At 39.1% G+C, this 21,992-nt stretch overlaps 1 protein-coding gene across 4 annotated transcripts in view; it reads left to right on the plus strand.

The window, feature by feature from the left end:
* BMS1 (BMS1 ribosome biogenesis factor) overlaps nucleotides 1-7,794 on the plus strand; it is a 50,855-nt gene extending 43,061 nt beyond the window's left edge. For all 4 annotated transcript variants that reach the window (XM_059169520.1, XM_059169523.1, XM_059169521.1 and 1 more), the window contains 8 exons: nucleotides 890-1,078; nucleotides 1,168-1,348; nucleotides 1,536-1,594; nucleotides 2,575-2,697; nucleotides 3,648-3,795; nucleotides 4,142-4,317; nucleotides 6,573-6,734; nucleotides 7,256-7,794. In XM_059169520.1, coding sequence (XP_059025503.1) covers nucleotides 890-1,078; nucleotides 1,168-1,348; nucleotides 1,536-1,594; nucleotides 2,575-2,697; nucleotides 3,648-3,795; nucleotides 4,142-4,317; nucleotides 6,573-6,734; nucleotides 7,256-7,486 — 1,269 coding nt within the window. In that variant the 3' untranslated portion in view covers nucleotides 7,487-7,794. The remainder of the gene's footprint in view (nucleotides 1-889; nucleotides 1,079-1,167; nucleotides 1,349-1,535; nucleotides 1,595-2,574; nucleotides 2,698-3,647; nucleotides 3,796-4,141; nucleotides 4,318-6,572; nucleotides 6,735-7,255) is intronic.
* The last annotated feature ends 14,198 nt before the right edge of the window (nucleotides 7,795-21,992 follow it).

Consider the following 21,992-nt stretch of genomic DNA (forward strand, 5'->3'; position numbering starts at 1 on the left):
TCTAGCATGCAAGTGAAGTTTGGCATAAAATAAATCTATAGCAGCTGCCCAGTAGTACTTTCCGCAATAATGGAAATGTCTGTCTGTGCTGTCTTTTTTGTAGCCATTAGCCACGTGTTGATACTGATCAATGTGACTACTGTGACCAGGGGACTGAATTAAAAATTTTTGTTTAATTTTAATTAATTTCAATAATAAATGATAAATATAATAATAAGAGTAAAAGGCTAGATGTGAGTGTAAACCCTGGAAGGAGAGATGGCTGCAGAAATTCTTGTAGACTGCTTAGTTTTTGAGTGAATTAAGAAACAGTTAACTGCTGAGTGTGAGGATGACGGAGGAGGAGATACTGAGTATCAAATATTGTAGAGTAAGAAAAGAAAGTGGACTGGGAAGCTGAGAGTATTGGCTGACCAGCATTAAGGGTTGCTTTCAAAGTTGTTTGCATTTGCTGTACCTTGGAGCAACAAAGGAGAAAAGAGTTGGGACATATCCTAAACAAACTGTACAGATAAGAAGGTATGTTATTTTTTTTTTTTTTTTTTTAAGATTTTATTTATTTATTTGACAGACAAAGATCACAAGTAGGCAGAGAGGCAGGCAGAGAGAGAGGAAGGGAAGCAGGCTCCCTGCTGAGCAGAGAGCCCGATGCGGGGCTCGATCTCAGGACCCTGAGATCATGACCCGAGCCGAAGGCAGAGGCCTTAACCCTCTGAGCCACCCAGGCGCCCCAGAAGGTATGTTATTTTTAAATGGGATAAGGCGTGATCACGTCTGTGTTCCTTTATGAGAAAGTGTTCATTTTTTAAAATGTTAATCTTAGATTTATTAAAGACAATAGCATTGTGAGTTTTTTATTGTTTTTTTTTTCCCCCTCTCTCGTATATAGCTTAACCGAGCAGAATTTGAAGATCAAGATGATGAAGCCAGAGTTCAGTATGAGGGTTTTCGACCTGGGATGTATGTTCGAATTGAAATAGAAAATGTCCCCTGTGAATTTGTGCTTAACTTTGACCCCCATTACCCAATCATTTTGGGTGGTTTGGGCAATAGTGAAGGCAATGTTGGATATGTACAGGTAGGTACCCTTTGCTGCATGCTTTGGCAGTTGGGGTTCTGGGGACATACTTACACCACTAATCTTACTGAAATCTCTTCTTCCCTCAGATGCGTCTGAAGAAACATCGTTGGTATAAGAAAATCCTCAAGTCCAGAGATCCAATCATTTTTTCTGTAGGGTGGAGGAGGTTTCAGACTATCCCACTCTATTATATTGAAGACCACAATGGGAGACAGAGACTTCTAAAATATACCCCACAGCACATGCATTGTGGAGCAACCTTTTGGGGTAATACATGATTGGAACAACTTATAGGTTAATTTAAGCCATTATAGTTTTGTTTTTCTCCATGAAATTCCAATTCATAAGATTTTTCTCTCTTTTTTTTTTTGATTGAAGTACATATGTAAAACAGAATTCAAAATTTGTGATTCACTGTATTTACTTTCTTTTTTTTTTTCCTATTCTTTTTAAGGTCCGATTACTCCACAGGGAACTGGATTCTTGGCAGTACAGTCTGTCAGTGGCATAATGGTAAATATTTTGAATGTTTTATTTTCCAGATTGTGTTTGAGAAGTATATCTTGAATATGGGATATGTACATGAAACTTGAAGTTCAAAATGACTCATTTCTAGTATTTGTAGCAAACTTCTCTTTGCTTTTAATTTTCCTACATCTTTTTAAGTAGGATTTGGGAATGAAGAGGTAGACTTATTATGATTCTGATGACATTTTATATTTTTATAAATTTTTTGGACTTTTTCTTTCTTTTTTTTTTTTTTTAAGATTTACTTTAGAGAGACTGTGTATGTATGCATGAAGTGGGGAGGGCAGAAGGAAAGAGAAAGAGACAGAAAATCTTCAAGCAGACTCCCTCCTGAGCTTGGAGCCTTGATATGGGGCTCGATCCCACAACCCTGAGATCATGACCCAAGCTGAAATCAAGAGTTGGTTGCTTAACCTACTGAGCAACCCAGGCACACCTTGTTTTTCTAAAAATAAGTAGTGCTCACCATGTGCTAAGCACTGTACTAGGTTCTAAGGATACTTTGGACACTAGTTAGACATAAGACTACTCCCTAGTAATGCTGGTTGAGCAAAGTATGTTCACATAGTCTTCATTTGGTCAATCAGAGCAGGTTTTATTGGCTCTATTTGACAGAAAACAGAATAATGAGCAGATGAAATTTGCCCTGGGGGTCCACAATTTACTTCCTTAAACATTGTAACCAAATTTTCATATTCCTTTCCATTCCAAATTGGTCATTGTTTTGAAATTATGTTATTGCAAAATCATCCTCCAGAGAATACTCAAGACAGCATTAGTTTGGCTTACATGTACTATAGCTTTAGATTGCTTTTGTTAAAATACTACTTTGCAAGTTCAGATATTCTTTCTTAGCTGGTTGTAAATAGAAATGTACTTTGGTGATTTATTGTATCATAGAGAAAATAATAGTTTTTCTCTTGCTGATATTATTCCTGTATTCAAATTTTGGGTGTTCTTCCCAGCCTGATTTCCGGATAGCTGCTACAGGAGTTGTCCTAGATCTGGATAAATCCATAAAGATTGTGAAGAAATTAAAGCTAACTGGCTTTCCTTATAAAATTTTCAAGAATACGTCATTCATTAAGGTCTGTATATCTTTATACTCACATATTTTACATGTATATTTTATTGAAGGAGGAATGAAATACTTATAAAATATAGTCTGATGTTTTCAAAAGAGTGAAATTTTTCATAAACTTGGTCATTGCTATTTTTGGTTTCTTTGTATTGGTCTCTATGTCACTTAAATATGCTCAGAAAATTTTAAGGTGACATTAATAGAGATACATACTAATGGAGGCTATTCCTTATATCATGTGAGACTGTGACAGAGCTAATATTGAAAATAACATAATCTCATTCACTCTTTTTTTTCCCTGCTTTTTTGGATTGTGTTAAGAAAGGGGGAAAATCATAGGTTTGTTAAACAGCTCAGTAGAAAAATGGACAGAATTTTTTAAAAAAGGAAAATAGACAAAGTATTTTGTAAAATACTTGTTGACGGGTATGGAGAAGTGGATGCTCTTTTTGCAGTATAATGTGGGAGGGTAGTTCGAGTCACATTTATTGAAAATCTTATGTGGGTATTCCATAAAAGTACAGAATTAAGATGATCATAAAATATTCTTATAATATCAGGTAATAATGTCACTGGCATTTATTCAGCTCTCTTTATTTTCTGAACATGTACACCTAAGTCATAGGATATGAGCTGCAGCCCAGGCCTGGTTGATGATGGCAAAGGCTCTCTAGGCCAGTTCAGTCCGATAAATATCTTTTTAATATTTTCTTCTACAAAGATACCGGTGATGAACATGCTAATGAGTCTAATCTTGATTAATGTTTTTTTGGGGAAGATGAAATCGAATTGTATTCCATTTGACCTAGTAATTCCACTGTTAGTGGGGAAAAAACATTTTGATTATTTTATCACTATTAAAGAAGTTTTTTTCTTTTTTTAACCAAGGACTCATTTATGAACTAAAAAGTAAAATACCTGATTTTGTGTGTTTTTTTTTTTTTCATTTACCTATAGGGAATGTTTAATTCTGCCTTGGAAGTGGCCAAATTTGAAGGTGCTGTGATTCGAACTGTCAGTGGCATAAGGGGACAGATCAAGAAAGCACTCCGGGCTCCAGAAGGAGCTTTCCGGGCCAGCTTTGAGGATAAGTTGCTTATGAGTGGTAAATATAACTTCATGGTGTAATCATAACAGCATGTTACCGTTCAGTATTGATTTCTAGTCAGTGAGGAGTAGAGGTTGTAGTTCAGGTTTTAGAAACTTGGAATTGAGTTCAGCTTTCCCCTATTGGAGCATCTTAGCAGTATGCCGAGTTACGCTGTGTGCGGAGCCATGTGATTCATAGCCAGTAAAAGTTTTGTGATATTCAAGAGTAGTTTACTTAGTGAAGTCTTATTTCAAAAACCATGCCGCCAACTAGAGAAGTTGGGGGTGATTGTTTTGTTCTTTTGTTTGACAAGATGGTTATAAGTCTTCTTTTGAAAATGTTAAACTGTGTCTTTTTCCAGATATTGTCTTCATGAGAACCTGGTATCCTGTCTCCATTCCAGCCTTCTATAACCCAGTAACATCTTTGTTGAAACCAGTTGGTGAGAAAGACACCTGGTCAGGAATGAGGACCACAGGTCAACTCCGGCTTGCCCATGGTATCAAGCTAAAGCCCAACAAGGATTCTTTGTATAAGGTATAGTCACTTAACACATGAGCTCCATAGATGGGGTCATCCAGATGCTTTGTACATAATGTTTTCTGTGTTAAGAATTTTCAAGTAGGGGGGCGCCTGGGTGGCTCAGTAGGCTAAAGCCTCTGCCTTTAGCTCGGGTCACGATCCCAGGTTCCTGGGATCCTCTCTGCTCAGCAGGGAGCCTGCTTCCTCCTCTCTCTCACTCTCTCTCTTTCTCTGCCTGCCTCTGCCTACTTGTGATCTCTGTCTGTCAAATAAATAAATAAAATCTTAAAAAAAAAAAAAAAAGAATTTTCAAGTAGGAAATCTACCATTAAATTGAATGAACATGTATATTCATAGAATATTTTGGAAAGAATTCCAGAAGGTGGTAGTAGGGGTTTTCATGGGTTGGAAAGGAGACAAACTTTTCATTATATACTCTTTTAAACTATTTTTTCCCCATCGGATACACGTATTACTTTTAAAAAATTTACGTGCTAATTTTTATTAAAGCAATGAGTGGGATTTTTGGGAAAATTTTTAAAAACTTTGTAGTGAAGTGGTAACATAAATACAGAAAAATACATGGATCACAAGCATACAGCTCATGAATTTAACACACCCAAATTGCCATCACCCGGATCAAGCAATAGAGTTAGCAGCACAGCAAAAGCCTGCTTGTGACTTCTAGTCACTATCCCACCTCCACCTCAAAGATAGGCATTCTCTGAACTCCTGACATGTACATTAGTTCTGCCTGTCCTTGAGTTTTATAAAATACAGCATATACTATTTGCCTAGTTTCTTCTCCTTCAGTTTTATGAGATTCATTCATGTGTTTGTAGGCATTCAAATGTTGTTCCTGTCAAGTAGAAATTTATTATGTTATACTGTCAGTTTATTCATTAATGTACATTATTTCCAATTTTTGACCATTATAAATGCTGCCCCGAACACTTACACGTGACTTGTTTGGTGTACATGTGCACACATTTCTTTTGCATTGCTCGCCCCAGGTTGGGATTGCCAGGTACGGGGTATGCGTGTGTTTGGCTTTCACTGTATGATGCCTATAGTATTCTGGTATAGTAGATTAGGTTAGATTCCTACCAACAATAGTTGCTAGTAGTTGGCATTGTCAGTATTTTTTTAATTTTAAGTTCTCACTGTCTTTCAAAATCCCATTTCATTTGGAATTTGGTCTTTGATAACTTTCATTATTTTCTACACAGGTCAGCAATGCATTTGGAAAGATTTGTTTTAATGCAGGATAAATATAAATTGTTTTATAATAAGAGGGGATTCAGGATATCAGTCTGCCATTCTGCCAGAAACAAATTTTCAGGCATTGCTTTTTTAATAAAGTAATTAATAATGAAATTTTTAATCATGTTACATGAATTTCTAATAAAATATAGGACATGGTACCTACAAGAACTACCTCTAAGCTTGTGGTGGTGCTTCCTCTTTTTTTCAGAATGGCTTTCTTCGAGTTCCTTCATTCTAAGCATTTTAGGTTTCTCCTAAACAGAGTACATTGCATATTATTGTGGATGATGTCTTTGATAATAAATTTAAAGATATACCAGAAATATTCTCTATATACTTGGTGTTGACCTTGAGGGTAAAGATCTAGGGCAAGACTTTTCTACTTACTATTTTTGAGGCGGTTAAGAATTTTGGTCATCTCAATTTAAGCACAGAAATTAGATTACCTTAAAAACTGAATGTAGAGAGTGTTTGGCCTTTATATGTCATTTAAATCTCATTTTACTCAGCTGGCCTTCCATCAAAAACAATAAAGTTAAACTTTTTAATGAGAGTCACGGATGGGAACACTTGAGCTGCTGCTGATTAGAGGAAGTGAATCCACAGAGGTTGATAGTGAAGATGAACACCTAGATGATTATTATTAGCCTAAAAGAAACTACCTCAGTGCCCCCAAAATAAGTTGTGGGTTTTTCATTAAAAGAAACTTTGGATATATTCATCTGCTCTCTTGAGATCCCGATAGTTCATATTGTAGACATGGATACAGTTGATTTTTTGGGAGGATTACAAGTATATTCTGTGTTTCTCTGTTTTGCCTAGAGCAATGTACATCCATTGAGGCAGTCACCTGTGATGGATGATTGAATCCTCATTTCTTATGGTCAGCAGACTCGTGTTACTGATCATGTGGAAAAGTCAATCCATTGAGAAGATTTTAGGCAAGTTTTAGATGCATATAGAGCATAATTTAAATACATCACTGTTTTTATTTTTCCTTTCAGCCAATTGTGAGGCAAAAGAAACATTTTAATTCAGTGCACATTCCAAAAGCCTTGCAGAAGGCCCTGCCATTTAAGAATAAGCCCAAGACCCAAGCAAAGGCAGGCAAGACGCCGAAGGACAGGCTGAGACCAGCCGTCATACGGGAACCTCATGAGAGGAAGGTACTGTCAACAGATGGCTTCCTGCGCGTTGCATTTCGATGTGAAAATAATGCTTTCTGTAGCACAGTTGATATTTGTGTTGCGTTCTCATTTTTCTTCAGGAAAGGATAAGAGCCAGACTTACTTGAGGTGCTAGAACTGGAAGGTTGAGGAAAGGCCAGAGTCCATTTCCCTTCTGTTGTTTAGTCATGCTGTGTCTTACGCATTTTAATGGGGATTAGTATGCACCCAGCTGGCAAATCACTCTTGGTTTTATGTAGTATCCACAGTGATTAACAAAGGTAGTTTTGTGATGAAGGCCACTATTTAAGTATTTTACTCAGTAAATGTGCTCCTACTTATGCTTTCATGCAATTATGATTTCCTAGTTTAGGATAAATTTTCCCTGAGTTAATACTCATTTGGATCATGGATTGATTCTAGGTTTGATACATGAGCTGAGGTGTTTATGTCCCCTGACTCTTAGAAGGAAAACATGATGTCTGAGTACTCTGATGCTCACTGGGTTTTGTCCTTGTCAGATCCTTGCACTGCTGGATGCTCTGAGTACAGTGCACAGTCAGAAGATGAAGAAGGCCAAGGAGCAACGACACTTGCACAATAAAGAACACTTCAAAGTGAAGCAGAAGGAGGAAGAAGAGAAACTGAAACGACAGAAGGACCTCAGGAAAAAGCTCTTCCGAATTCAGGGTCAGAAAGAAAGGAGAAATCAGAAGGCCAGCCTGAAGGGGCCTGAGGAGCCATCAAAATGAGCTTCAGACAGACACTGTCATTTGGATCTGCAGAGATGGATGGTTTCAAATATTCCAATACTTGTAAATGACCACAGGGCATTGAAGCCCAAAAAGACCTCTTTGTTGGATTTATTGCCCAGACTGTGCCTTTGAGAAGAGAAATGGAAACTCTGTTGATAGGACACCGGTTCATTCTCAGCATCTAGGTTACATCAGGATTTAAAGGAGTATTATTTATGGTTTTGTAGATTCCTTCATATTCCTCTTACCTGTCTCAGTGTAATTATTTGTGCTACAAAAATATCATTAAAATACTTTCTTGTTAATTTTGGCTTAATAGTTTTCATTAGGGATGAATGCTTGATTATTGTGGATAATTGCTTATTCTGTCACCTTTATAATGAGTCTTCCCGGTTGTGGGGTGTGGATATTGACTTTAAAATTTAGAAAAGAGCGTATGGTCCAGTGCACAGCTGAGTTTCCCAGAGGCTCTGTGATGTGCAGTAGTGCAGTAGCCTGACTACAGATGAGAGAATCCAGCTGCTTCTATTAATTTATGTTAGCCATGTAATGGGCTAGTTTGTGTTCTTTTAAAACAAATTAATGAAAATACTTTAAAACTTTCATTTTTTACATAATAAAAATTGATGGATACAACCTACTTGAAAAAAAACCTCAAAGTCCTTGGTCATCTTTAAGAGTCTGGCTCTATAGTGTAGGAGGTCTGGGAAGGCTTCCTTAAAGGAAGAAAGTGACCTTTGGTGCATGATCTGAAGAAGCAGGTTAACTTGGCAAAAGGTAGGAGTGAGAAGAAGAGTGTAATCAGCCAGCAGGAATTGAATGTATCTGCAAAGGCCCTGTGGCATAAGGCAGCAAAATAACATGTAAGCCAGTGTGTTTGGAGCCAGGATGGGCAGAGGGTTGTAGGAAGCTACAGAGGAAGATAGAGAAGGAAATGGAGAGGCGGGTGATGAGGTTGCATTAAGATACTGTCTTTATCTCAAGATACTGGAAAGCCCTTTGGAGGATGTTTAGCTGGGAAAACATGATAGGATTTGTATTTTTGAAAATTCCCTTTATTGGTGAGTAGAGAATAATGTGGAGGAAATCTAGAGGTAAATACTGGAAGGAGGTTAACACAGGAGTGCTACAAGATGGTACAGAGAGGGAGCTTCAGCAGGTAACATTGGAGGTATGTTGGATCTGGGAGCTGTGAGAACAAGGAGTTTCAGGAAAGATCCCTGGATTCCTAGGTGTCTGGCTTGCACTGAGGATTTTGGTGGCTGCTCCGCTGGGTAGTGAGGAACTCGCTTTTAGGGCGTGGTACCTGTGGACAGTCACATGGAGACATCTGAAGAGGTCATTAGGAGTACTGTCTGAAGCTCAGGTTGACCTAGTATCTGGGCTTACATGCATTCCTAAGAGACATCACCACCTTCCTGGAAGTTGATTGAGTTATCTAGGGAAGGATCAAAATTGAACACAGGTGGGTCTTAGTCTAGCATGCTTCCCATTGGTTCAGTATTTTCTGATACCTCAAAATCAACAAGTCCAACCCATATAAGCAGAGCAGTGCTGCCCAAGAGGCCCAGTGATTGTGTTGCAGTTCACTTGACTAGAGCTGAGCAGGTCCAGCTCAGCAAGGCTGTGGACAGAAGCCAGACATGTAAGTGACATCAACAAACAGGACAGCCTCTCTTTCCCAGCCTCTTACAATACTGCTGGCAAACTTGACCATCCCAGTGTTGAGGTGTAGTAAGGGTCTGGGTGGTGGACTCCACGTTCTGCCGCTCACTGTGATAGGTCACAGGTAAGTTGCTGAGTATCTCTGAGTTTCAAGTTTCTTGTCTGTAAGATGGGGTTAATAACCAATCTTGCAGTATTAAGGATTTAATGAGATTACATGCAAAGTGACTGGTACAGAACAGAGTTTCAAATTTTTATTTCTCCGCTGGTCCCATTTTTAAGAGGTGTGTAAGTCTCTATCTCAGCACAATATACAACATAAATTTTCCTAACCCTGGGTTGAGAAGATTTTCTCCTGTTTTCTTCTAAAAGTTTTAAAGCTTTATGATTTTTATTTTGATTTTTTTGTATAAGGTGTAAGATTTGGATTAAGGTGTGTTTTTTGTTTTTTGGGGTTTTTTAAAAATTTACAACCAATTTTTCTGATGTCATTTGTAGAAAGACTAACCTTTCTTCATGGAAATATCTCTGCATCCTTATGAATATTTATATTGTGATTTACAATATAGATTCATGTAACCACTACCACAATCAAGATATCAAACAATCCTCTCTCCCAAGCACTAACTCATGCAAGGAAGCCATCCCAACCATCCCTCACCCCACCCTGCTAACTACTGACGTGCTATTCCACACCACAGCTTTGTTTTGAGAGTGTCAGGTAAGTAGAACCCCGTAAGACTTGTAACTCGGTAATAGCTACTTTCTCTAAGCATCGTGCCTTTGAGATTCATCCCGATTGTTCTGTGTATCACTGATGCTTTCTGTTTGATTACTAAATAGTATCCAACTGTATAGGTAGGCCACAGTTGGCTATCCATTCACTAACGAAAGGACTGGTTTTTTCCAGTTTTGGGCAATTATGAATATAACTGCTATAAACATTTGTGTGGAGGTTTTTATGTAACCATAAGTTTCATTACGCCAGGGTAAATAGCTATTCATAGGAATTGGTCATATGGGCTAATAGAACTGTCAGACTTCAAGAATGGCTGTATACCATTTTTTTAAAATTTGACATTCTTTTTTTTTTAAAGATTTTATTTATTTATTTGACACAGAGAGAGAGATCACAAGTAGGCAGAGAGGCAGGTAGAGAGAGGGGAAAGCAGGCTTCCCGCTGAGCAGAGAGCCCGATGCGGGGCTCGATCCCAGGACCCCGGGACCATGACCTGAGCTGAAGGCAGAGGCTTTAACCCACTGAGCCACCCAGGCGCCCCAACATTATTTTTTTTTAAATGAATAAACTTACATGTCTTTATTTATTTTTATTTATTTCTTTTCAGCGTAACAGAATTCATTGTTTATGCACCACACTCAGTGCTCCATGGAATACATGCCCTCCATAATACCCTCCACCTGGCTCCCCCAACGTCCCACCCCCCGCCCCTTCAAAACCCTCAGATTGTTTTTCAGAGTCCATAGTCTCTCATGGTTCACCTCCCCTTCCAATTTCCCTCAACTCCCTTCTCCTCTCCATCTCCCTATGTCCTCCATGTTATTTGTTATGCTCCATTTTTGCTTTCCTGCCACCAATGAGAGGGAGAGAGTTCCAGTACTCTTCCTCTTCATCATCACTTGGTACTGCCAGTACTTTTCGTTTTAGCCATTCTAGTGGGTATGTACTGGTTTTAATTCACATTTCCTTAATGATAAATAATAATGAATATCTTTTAATATGCTTATTGCCTTTCATATACAGTGACCTCTTTGGTAAAGTTTGGTTTCAAGCCTTTGCCTTCTTTTTATTTGGATTGTTTTTTTAATGTTGATTTAGAGAGTTCTTTATATATTTTGGGATAAGTCCTTTGTCATATATGTGATTTGCAAACATTTTATCTTGGTCTACAGCTGTCTTTTTGTTAGCAGTGTCTTTTGCCAAGTTTTAAACATTTGTCAAGTCTAATTTATTATTTTTTTTTTTCTTTTATGGATTGTGTATTTGGTGTCATGACTAAAAACTCTTTTCCTAACACTGGGTTAAGAAGATTTTCTCTTGTTTTCTTCTGAAAGTCTTTTTCTTTTTTTTTTTTTTAAGATTTTATTTATTTATTTGACAGAGAGAGAGATCACAAGTAGGTAGAGAGGCAGGCAGAGAGATAGGAAGGGAAGCAGACTCCCTGCTGAGCAGAGAGCCTGATGTGGGACTCGATCCCAGGACCTGGAGATCATGACCTGAGCTGAAGGCAGCAGCCTAACCCACTGAGCCACCCAGGCGCCCCTCTTCTGAAAGTCTTAAAGCTTTATGATTTTTTAAATTTTTTTTTTTTAGAGTTTATTTATTTATTTATTTGCCAGAGATCACAAGTAGGCAGAGAGGCAGGCAGAGAGAGGAGGAAGCAGGTTCCCCGCTGAGCAGAGAGCCCGATGCTATGTGCTCAATCCTAGGACCCTGAGATCATAACCTGGGCCAAAGGCAGAGGCTTTAACCCACTGAACCACCCAGGTGCCCCGAATCTTTATGATTTTTATTTTGAATTTTTTGTGTAAGCTGTAAGGTTTGGATTAAGGGTTTTTTGTTTGTTTGTTTGTTTTTTAAGTTATAACCAATTTTTCTGATGTCATTTGTTGAAAGACTAACCTTTCTTCATGGAAATATCTTTGCATCCTTATAAAAAATCAGTTGGGCATATTTGTGAGTGTATATTTCTGGGTTTTCTATTCTGTTCCACTGATCGATGTGTCTAACTCTTGGCCATACAGTTGATTATGGTAGCTTTTTTTTTTTTTTTAAAGATTTTAAAAATTTATTTATTTGACAGACAGAGATCACAAGTAGGCAGAGAGGCAGGCAGAGAGAGAGGAAGGGAAGCAGGCTCCCTGCTGAGCAGAGATCCCGATGTGGGGCCCAATGCGGGGCTCAATGCGGGGCTCGATGCGGGGCTCAATCCCAGGACCCTGAGATCATGACCTGACCTGAAGGCAGAGGCTTTAACCCACTAAGCCACCCAGGCACCCCTGATTATGGTAGCTTTATATTGTCTCAAAAGGGGTGGTGGGATTCCTTTAAATTTATTCCTCTTTTCCAAAATTGTTGGAGCTCATCTAGGACCCTTTCCTTTTGGTATAAGCTTTAATAAATTTGCTTACATTTATAAAAAATCCTGCGGTAATTTTGATTGTGTTAAGTCGAAATCAATTTGCAGAGAGTTGACAACTTTGCTCTGCTGAGTCTTCCTGTCTGTGAACTTGCCGTATCTCTCCATTTACTTAGGTTTTCTTTGGTTTCTTTCATCACCATTTTATAGTTTTCAGCCTACAGATCCTATGCATGTTTTATTAGATTTATGTCTAGATTTTTAATAATTTAATAATTTGGAGCCATTGCAAATAATACCAATTATTTAAATTTTGCTTTCAAATTGTTCACTGCTAGTTTTTAGAGAAATGTTTGATTTTTATATGTTGTATTTATATCCTGCAACTTTACTAGACCCATTTATTAGTTTTAGGCTTTTGTTACTATTGTTTTTAGATGATTTCTTAGGATTTTATACATAGACCATAATGTTGTCTGCAAATAGGGACAGTTTTTTTCTTCCCAGCTATATGCCTTTTTTTTTCTTGATCTATTGGACTATTAGGACTTATCATATAATGTGAAATTGGAGTGATGAGTGTGGGCATCATTGTTTTATTCCTAATTTTTTTGTAGATGCTCTTCCCAGTTTGAGGAAATTCCTTTCCATTCTAGTTAGCTGGAAATTCTTTTAAAATCATGAATGGGTATTGAATTTTGCCAAGTGCCTTTTCTGCACCAATTTATATAATCATGTGGTTTTCGTCTTTAGATTGTTAATATGGTGGATTACATGGATTTCTTTTTCAAATAGTGAACTAACATTGCATTCTTGGGATAAACCCCATTGGGTTATGGCATAGTATTCTTTTACTGTTTTGTTATATTTGATGCACTGATGTTTTGTTGAGCATTTTTATATATGTGTTTGTAAGAGATACGGATCTACAGAGTGTTTGTGTCTTTATCTGATTATGGTGTCAGAGTAAGGCTGGCCTTATAAAATGAGTTAGAAAGTGTTCTCTCCCTTTGTATTTTCTGGAAGTGATTAAATGGAATTGGGGTTATTTCTTTAAAAGTTGGATAGAATTTGGCTGGACTCTGAGAAGCAAACTGAGGTTTTTTTGGGGGGGGATGGGGTAAGCCTGGTGGTGAGTATTATGGAGGGCACATATTGCATAGAGCACTGGGTATGGTTTATGTACCTTGCATCCTTATAAAAAATCAGTTGGGCATATTTGTGAGTGTATATTTCTGGGTTTTCTATTCTGTTCCACTGATCGATGTGGAATCGAAATTTCATTTGGAACACTGAAAAAATTAAAAAAAAAAACAAAAGCAAAAAAAAAAGAATTTGGCAGTGAAGCACGTAGGCCTATAGATTAAAAAAATTGTTTTCTGGGGCGCCTGGATGGCTCAGCCATTAAGCATCTGACTTTGGTCCAGGTCATGATCCCAGGGTTCTGAGATCGAGCCCCACATCGGGCTCCCTGCTTGGCAGGAAGCCTGCTTCTCCCTCTGCTGCTCCCCTGCTTGTGTTCCCTCTCACTGTGTCTCTTTCTGTCAAATAAATAAATAAAATCCTTAAAAAAATGAAATAAAAATATATTCGCTATCTTTAATAGTTGTAAGGCTAGTCTTATAACTTATCTATATAGGTAAGTTATAACATAGATAAGTCTATAAGTTATAGATAACTTATAGATATAACTATAACTTATAGATAAGTCTATAACTTATCTATTTCATCTTGAATGAACTTTTTGATTATGAAATGGAATTAGTTTATTTCATCTAAGTTACCAAATTTATGGGCATAGAATTATTTGTAGGATTCCCTTCCCATCATTTTATCATCTTTTGAGGTATGTAGTGAGAGTATCACCTTTATACCTGATATTAGTAATTTGTATCTTCTCTACTTTTGTTCTTTGTCAGTCTTCTTAGGGATTTATTAATTTTATTGGCTTTTTTTTTTTTTAGGAATGAGCTTCTGGTTTTGATTTTCTCTATTACTCTTCATTTTCCTTGGTTTTTGTTCTTTATTATTTCTTTTCTTGAGCTTGCCTTGATTTTATTCTGCTCTTCTTCTCTAATATCTTAAGGTTGAAGCTTAGATTAATAATCTGAGACCTTTCTTCTTTTCTAATACAAGCACTTAATGCTATGCATGTTCCTGTAAGTGCTGTTTAGCTGCAAGTCCTAACAAGCCATCTGTGAGTTCTGACAGTTGTTAGTTCCATTTACAAAGCTCTGGTGGTGTTCTTTTGGTCAGTTTCATGTGTGCATTATGCAGTAGCCTATATGGGATCTGGACATTGATCTATCTCTTCAGTGATACACTGTTTAGGGTCAGACCTATAGAGTTCAGGAGGGAACTCAGGAGTTCATAAACATTGTTCTGAACTTCTCCTACTCCATGATTTCCCTGGTACTTTCCTGTTGCCTGGGGCTCTCCAATTCCCTAAGGCTAATGATGTTGACCATTCTTTCATGTCCTTATTTGCTGTCTGTATATTCTCTTTGGTCAAGTATCTGTTCATTTCTTTTTACGGTTTCAATTTTATTTGTTTAATGTTAAGAGTTCTTCATATGTTCTAGACAGAAATTCTTAGACAGAAATTGATCTTCAAATATTTTATCCTCGTCTATATTTTGTCTTCTCATCATCTTAACAGGATCTTCTGCAGAGCAATAAAAAATTAATTCTAATGCCGTCCAATTTTGCAATTTTTCCTTTTATGGATTGTACTTTTGGTATCAAGGAATAATTTTGCCTTGTCCTTTCTCTACCTTCTCCTCTCCTCCTCTTCCCTCCCCTTCCTTTACTTCCCTCACCGTCTACCAGTGCCTTCATCGTAAACTTCCCAGCCTCCACAACTGCGAGAAAGAAACTTCTGTTGTTCAAGCCACCTAGTTAGCTTATGGTATTTTGGTTATAGCAACCCAAATGGACTAAATGGGAGATAAAAAGAAACTCAGAAACATACTCCTAAAGCCATTCCTCAAGTCCTGTGCCTCCTGGCCAGTCTGCTGTCCTATTCCACCTCATAGCATCCTTTTATGATTGCCTGTTAGATTATTTCTAGTGTATTTAGTGATATTAGAGGGAAGGAGCAGACAGGCAAGTCTACACCATCTTATAATGGAACATCCAGTCTATTTTTGGTCATTTGAATATGTTGCCACAATATCTGGCCCTTGAAGAGTGTAATGCTTCATACTCCCACCAGCAGTGTCTTCATACATCCATTTTCTTTACCCATGAAAACATCTGATGATACGACTTTTGTTTGTAAATTTGCTTCTGGTTCCTAATAATAATTATTAATAAAAATTAATCAATATGGACTGCTAGCTATCCTATGAACCCAAACCTTAGAGATGTCACAAAAGGGATAATTAATTGATAGAGCCCAGAATCTAAGACAAAAAGCCATGAGAAAAACAATCTGAGGGTTTGAAGTGGCGGGGGGGTGGGAGGTTGGGGTACCGGGTGGTGGGTATTATGGAGGGCACGAATTGCATGGAGCAATGGGTATGGTGAAAAAATAATGAATACTGTTTTTCTGAAAATAAATAAATTAATTTATTTAAAAAAAAAAAAAAAAAAGCCATGAGAAATCCCGAGGGAGATAGAGGATGAGAAGAGTAAATCCGGAGAGGGAAAGACCACAAACTGAACACCAGAGGGAGCAGATAAATAGACAAGACAGGAAAATCATTTACATGTGCATAATAAATATCCTCAAGAGGATATTGGAAATAGGCTAGAGGCAGTTATGAAGAAGAACCAACTGGAGATATTGCATATTTACAATATAAGTACTGAAATGATAAACTTGATGAGAAGTTTAAAGATGAGTAGGAAAAAATGAACGAGCAGGGATCAGGTTGGGGCTCTTCTAGGAAAGATGAGGAAAGGCCATTAGAGACATTCATTAGAGACATTCCTCTCATACAACTGCCTGAAGGAGAAGAAAAAGAAAAGATCAATAGATAAGAGGAATTACCTGAAAAATAATTGAGAATTTTCCCAATTCCTGCCAGTGGTAAATGTGCTCAATACTTTTAATTTTTGCCAGTCTGTCAGACATAAGAAGTATTTCATTATTGTTTAAATTTGCATTTTTATTAGATAACCAGAAGGCTCCAGCATGTTTTCCAGTGTTCATTTGCTATTCTCATAATCTTTTGTGATTTGTGCATATCCTTTGCTCGTTTTTTTTGTTGGGCTGTTTTGCTATATTAATTTTGAAAAACCTCCTTATATATTTTGGATATAAATCTTGAGGTTGTTTATAAATCTTTTATTTTTTTCCTAATATGACACATACTAGTCTTTTGACAAGTCTGTGATCCTTTTCTTTATACAGAGGTTTTAAATGCCTGTACAATCAAATCTAGTATTTTCCTTTATGGCTTTGAGAGTTTGTGTCCTGTTTGAGTGATCCATTCCTACCTCTTAAATTTAAAAAATGATCTTCAACTTTAAATATCCTCCTATTATAAAAGATCTTTCCACATGTTTTCTAAATTTTTAATTTTTATTCTTTAGCCTAAAAATAATTAGAAATTGTTAAATTATTAGTTTTCTTGTGACACCTGGCTGGCTTAGACCACGGAGCATGTGACTCTTGATCTTGGAGTTGTGAATTCAAATCCCACATTGGATGTAGAGATTACTTTAAAAAAAATCTTTAAAGACATGATTTCTTCTCTCTTCAAGTTACTATTACAAGTTATTAGTTATTGGTTTTATTTACTTTTATTGATTGATTTACACTTAGTTTAATTATTTTGAAAAAAGTAATTATTTTGAAGTAATATATGAATATATTCAGTTTGTAAACATTCCAACAATATAGGAAGAGTGTAAACAGAACCAGTTCCCTCTGTTATTCTCTCCGGAACTCTAATCTCATTATCTTCCCCACAGCTGACCTTGCTGATCTGATACGTATCTTCCAGATCTCTTTTAGACACTTAAATTTTCCTCCGTGGAGTATCTAAAAAAACAAACACATAGAACTGTTTTGTTTGGAAACTTTCTATTTTTGCTAGTATACGTGTCTTGGGAGACCTTTCTGCATCATTGCAACGTGTCCCTCCATGTGTGTATGTGCACAAGCATATGTGTGCTCGCGTGTACGCTCGTATGCAGACGTGTGTGTGTATGTGTGTGTGTAGTCCTGTAGAAAGTGTGTTAATTTGTAGAGGGAAGTGGGAGCTTCCTGTTTTCTCCTGTGCTTTTGTAATTCCGTGATGACAATCCCCTATCCCTGAAGGCTCAAGGAGCCCCGTGATGCCTTCCTTACCTGTTTTGTTCATTCTATGTTTATTGTTCTTTTCAGATTTTCTCCTTCCTGGTAAGCCAATTTTGGTGATTTATGCATTCCAAGAAAATCTTCTACTTCCTCCAGGGAAAACAAATTCAACCACAATGAAGCTGTATCTACGTTTTGTGGTTTAAAATATCTCCTTCATATCTAGTCATGTCACTTTTTAATCTAATGTTTTCATAGTTATACCTTTTCTTTTTTTCTTTCGCTTGACTTCCCAGAGGTTTGCTTATTTTAATGACCTTTTTAAGGAACCATTTTTGGATTTTATCAAGTCTACTTTTATTAGAGTTGTTTTTAAGTTAAGTGACTTTGTATCTTGTTTCTTCTTTTTTAAGGAAATCTTCTTGTATTATTTGCTTAATTATACCTTTCTTATACTACTTAGGTACATGCATATATACTTAAGACTATTCTGAATACTTCTTTGGACATATCCAACAGGTCATACTTTTATAGCAGTCTTTTTTTTTTAAGATTTTATTTATTTATTTGACAGACAGAGATCACAAGTAGGCAGAGAGAGAGGAGGAAGCAGGCTCCCTGCTGAGCAGAGAGCCCGATGCAGGGCTCGATCCCAGGACCCTGAGATCATGACCTGAGCCGAAGGCAGAGGCTTAACCCACTGAACCACCCAGGCGCCCCTATAGCAGTCTGTTTCTAAACTGTTTTTCACTTTAGGTTCTTTTTTCCCCCATCAGCTTTTTGCCTTCAGCTTTCTCTTCTGTCTCTTTCCATCATGCTTATTACAAATTCATTTAATGATATAAATTTCTCTCTAACTACCAATTTTGTGGAAGTCTATAATTTTTATATGAATACCTTATTGTCATGGAGTTCCAGATGTTTTTATAATTTCCATTGTGGAAATTAATTTTGTTTCCAAAATGTATTTTTAACCTTGTCTTCTTAATGTTTCTCATTTTATTGAACCTGGCGAGAGACTGTGGATTGTGAAAGGTATGGTCTCTTTGCTCCCCCAGCACAGGGCCGGTGTTTCCAAAGGCTCTACATGAGCTTGAGAACACATCTTCTCCATTGGGTAGGAGTTCACATGTTTCTGTAACTCGAGTTAGAGAGATTCTGATTTTTAACAGCCTCATCTCTTTAGTTGGCCCACATCTCTGGAGCTAGTGAATCTTTTAACATATCCATGATGTTTCTCTGTTTGCTTAGGCTGAAGGGAGTGGAGAGAGGCCAGAGATCTGTTTGTCCAGGCCTGGAGCATTTTCATCTGCTGTTATTGTGCCTTGCCAGGTAAGTGCTTCCTTCTTTCAGAGAGCACAGTGAGTGCAGCTGGCAGTCAGCTGCATAGCCAGGTGCATTTGCCCCGGGTGGGAGGGGGTCCTGCCTCTGTTTGTCATTATTGCTGAGACGCTGTCCACTTCTCTGATAGATTTTTCTGGTCAGCTGCCTTCCCCCTGGCCTGGGCTCCTGGCTAGCCCACTGTGTGAAGATGAGCCTAGCGGGAATGAAGAGGAACACAGGCTTCTGCAAGCTGCCAAGACCCCCCCCCCCCCACCTTTGGGGCCGCTGCCACTCTGACACGGAGGGTGTCTCTGGGAGGTAGGCCCCACACCGCTTCCTTAGCAGGCGTTCCTCCCCCTGTGGTGTCTCTCAGGGCACCTCCTCGACCTGTAGCTCTTTCTCTCTCGCACCAGATCTTGTCTGGCTCTCTCACCTCATTTCCTGCCCTTCCATACTGATACCCATTTACCCTGAGGTTTATGTGAGGTGATTCTGCACAGTGCTAAGAGTGTGCATTTTTTTAAAGCAAGGATATTTGGGGGCGCCTGGGTGGCTCAGTTGGTTAAGCATCCAACTCTTGATTTTGGCTTAGGTCATGATCAAGGGTCATGAGATTGAGCCCCACACTGGGCTCTGCGCGCAGCAGGGAGTCTGCTAGGGATTCTCTCCCTCTCCCTCCGCCCTACCCCTGCTCTCACTCTCTCTCTCTAAAATACATAATCTTAGGGTGCCTGGGTGGCTCAGTGGGTTAAGCCGCTGCCTTCGGCTCAGGTCATGATCTCAGGTTCCTGGGATCGAGTCCCGCATCGGGCTCTCTGCTCAGCAGGGAGCCTGCTTCCCTCTCTCTCTCTCTCTCTCTCTCTGCCTGCCTCTCCATCTATTTGTGATCTCTCTCTGTCAAATGAATAAATAAAATCTTTAAAATAAAATAAAATAAAATACATAATCTTAAAAAAAAATGAAAGGATATTTGCACATCCATGTCCATAGCTAAAAGGTGGACACAACCTAAGTGTCCATCAGTGGGTGAATGGATAAACAAAATGGGGTATATCTAGACAATGGGATATTACTCAGCCTTAAAAAAGGGAAGGAAAATCTGACACATACTACATCCTGGATGAACCTTGAAGATATGCTTAGTAAAACAAGCTAGACTGAAAAGGACAAATGCTACATGAGTCCACTTGCATGAGGTACCTAGAATAGGAAAATTCATGGAGACAGAAAGTAAAACAGTGGCTGCCGGGGGCCACAGGAAGGGAGAAAGGGAAGCTTTTGTTTAATGGCTTTGGAGTTTCAGTTTGGGAAGATGAAGTTCTGGAGATAGATGGTGATGATGACTTCAGAACAGTATGGATATACTTAATAATACTGCTGAACTGTACATTTAAAAGTACCTAAAATCATAAGTTTTATGTGTATTTTACCATAATTTTCTTTAAAAAGAGGGTAGGTTTTGGAACCGGTCTGCCTGATTCAAATCCTGCCCTCACCATTAAGTTGTATAGCCTTAAACAGGTTTCTAAGTCTCCTTGTGCTCCAGTCCTCATGTGTAAAATGGGAATCCTTGGGGGTTCGCCCTGGCAGAGGTGTGGGAATGCTCCTGGCCCTGTGTTAGGTGGTAGCAGCTGCTGCCTTCTCTGGGTGCCTGTTTTGGGACTGGGAGAGAAGGAGCTCAGTTCACCATCCTGTTCATCCCTAGCCTTCTTCCAGGGGACTTTGCCCTGCTGCTCTTCCACCTAAGCCTCAGCACTGTCCTCCCTGCCCATCGTGCCCTGCTTGTTTCTTGATCTCCAGTAACATCTTGTTTTTCATGCTCAGCCCCGGAGTCCCCTCCATCATCCCCTGACAGCTGGGTCCTGGTTCCTGTGGGCTCTGCAAAGGTGTCCATCCTTTCTCTCATGATTCTTTGTTGTGTCTGTTTGTTAAGACACCTGCTTCTCCCAGTGGATGCTAAGGTCCTGGACAATGTCCTTACTGGTCCCTGGGTGCTGTTTTCTGAACTGGAAACGGACCACAAATGGCATATTCCTTGCTACTCTAACACCTGGCCCTGGTGCACAGTCAGCAAATATCAAGTCCTCTTTTGGGGCCTCAGTTTCCCCAACTATACAGTCAGCAAATGAAGTCATGGGGCGCCTGGGTGGCTCAGTGGTTAAGCCTCTGCCTTCAGCTCAGGTCATGACCCCAGGGTCCTGGGGTTGAGCCCCACATCGGGCTCTCTGCTCAGCAGGGAGGCTGCTTCCCTTCCTCTCTCTCTGCCTGCCTCTCTACCTACTTATGATCTCTCTCTCTCTGTGTCAAATAAATAAATAAAATCTTTAAAAACAAACAAACAAATGAAATCATCACAGCTCTGATACCATGTGCCTTTCTGATAGTAACTGGTACCGAGCCGGATACAAGTCTAGGGGGCCCGCCCATGTGAGACGAAGAGCACAAGCGTGTGTGCACATACTGTGGCTGGGCATGAGGTGTGCCTATGTGTGTTCAGGTGGGAGACAACCTCAGCTCCCAGCAGTGCGGAAGACTTGCTTCCTCTCACGGTCCTGGAGTAAAGGGGGAGGACCATTCCACCTGTCTGAGTCCAGTGTCCTGGGGTAAGCGGGCTGCTGTGCTTGGGCTCCCCTCCTAGCCCTCATCACTGTGAGTTACACGTAGTGGCCAGGAGGGGACACCAAAGACAGTCAAATGCCGAAGGACGGCAGCCCCGCCTGCCTCCTGCCAGACAGGGATGGAGTGGGCGGCCCATCCGTGTCTCTAGTCCCAGCCTGTGGCTGACAATGACCATAGCAATCATTAGTCCCCACAGTTACTGTTTACGTAGCACTTACACTCCCAGGCACTGGGATGACTGCTTAATGTGGATTCTCTCATTTTATTTCCCTGTTACGGAACCCTGTATTTTTGTAAATCTGTGATTAAAGAACACCCAGAGTAGAGCCGAAAGCACTAGAAATCTGGGTCCTGCCACTCAGTAGTTGTGTGACTTGGGACACATCTCTGAGCCTGAGGTTCTTCTACATAAAATAGATGTCTTATCACAACTGTATGTGTTCATACATTTGTGTGGGACTATGTGCATGAATGCTTCTACACATGCATGCCTGTGTGAGTGTGTGTGCTCACACGTGTTCATTAAAGCCCCAGAGGATGGCGCTGAGGA

This window comes from Mustela lutreola, chromosome 4, assembly GCF_030435805.1.
Source record: "Mustela lutreola isolate mMusLut2 chromosome 4, mMusLut2.pri, whole genome shotgun sequence".
In the NCBI taxonomy this organism is placed as follows: domain Eukaryota; kingdom Metazoa; phylum Chordata; class Mammalia; order Carnivora; family Mustelidae; genus Mustela; species Mustela lutreola.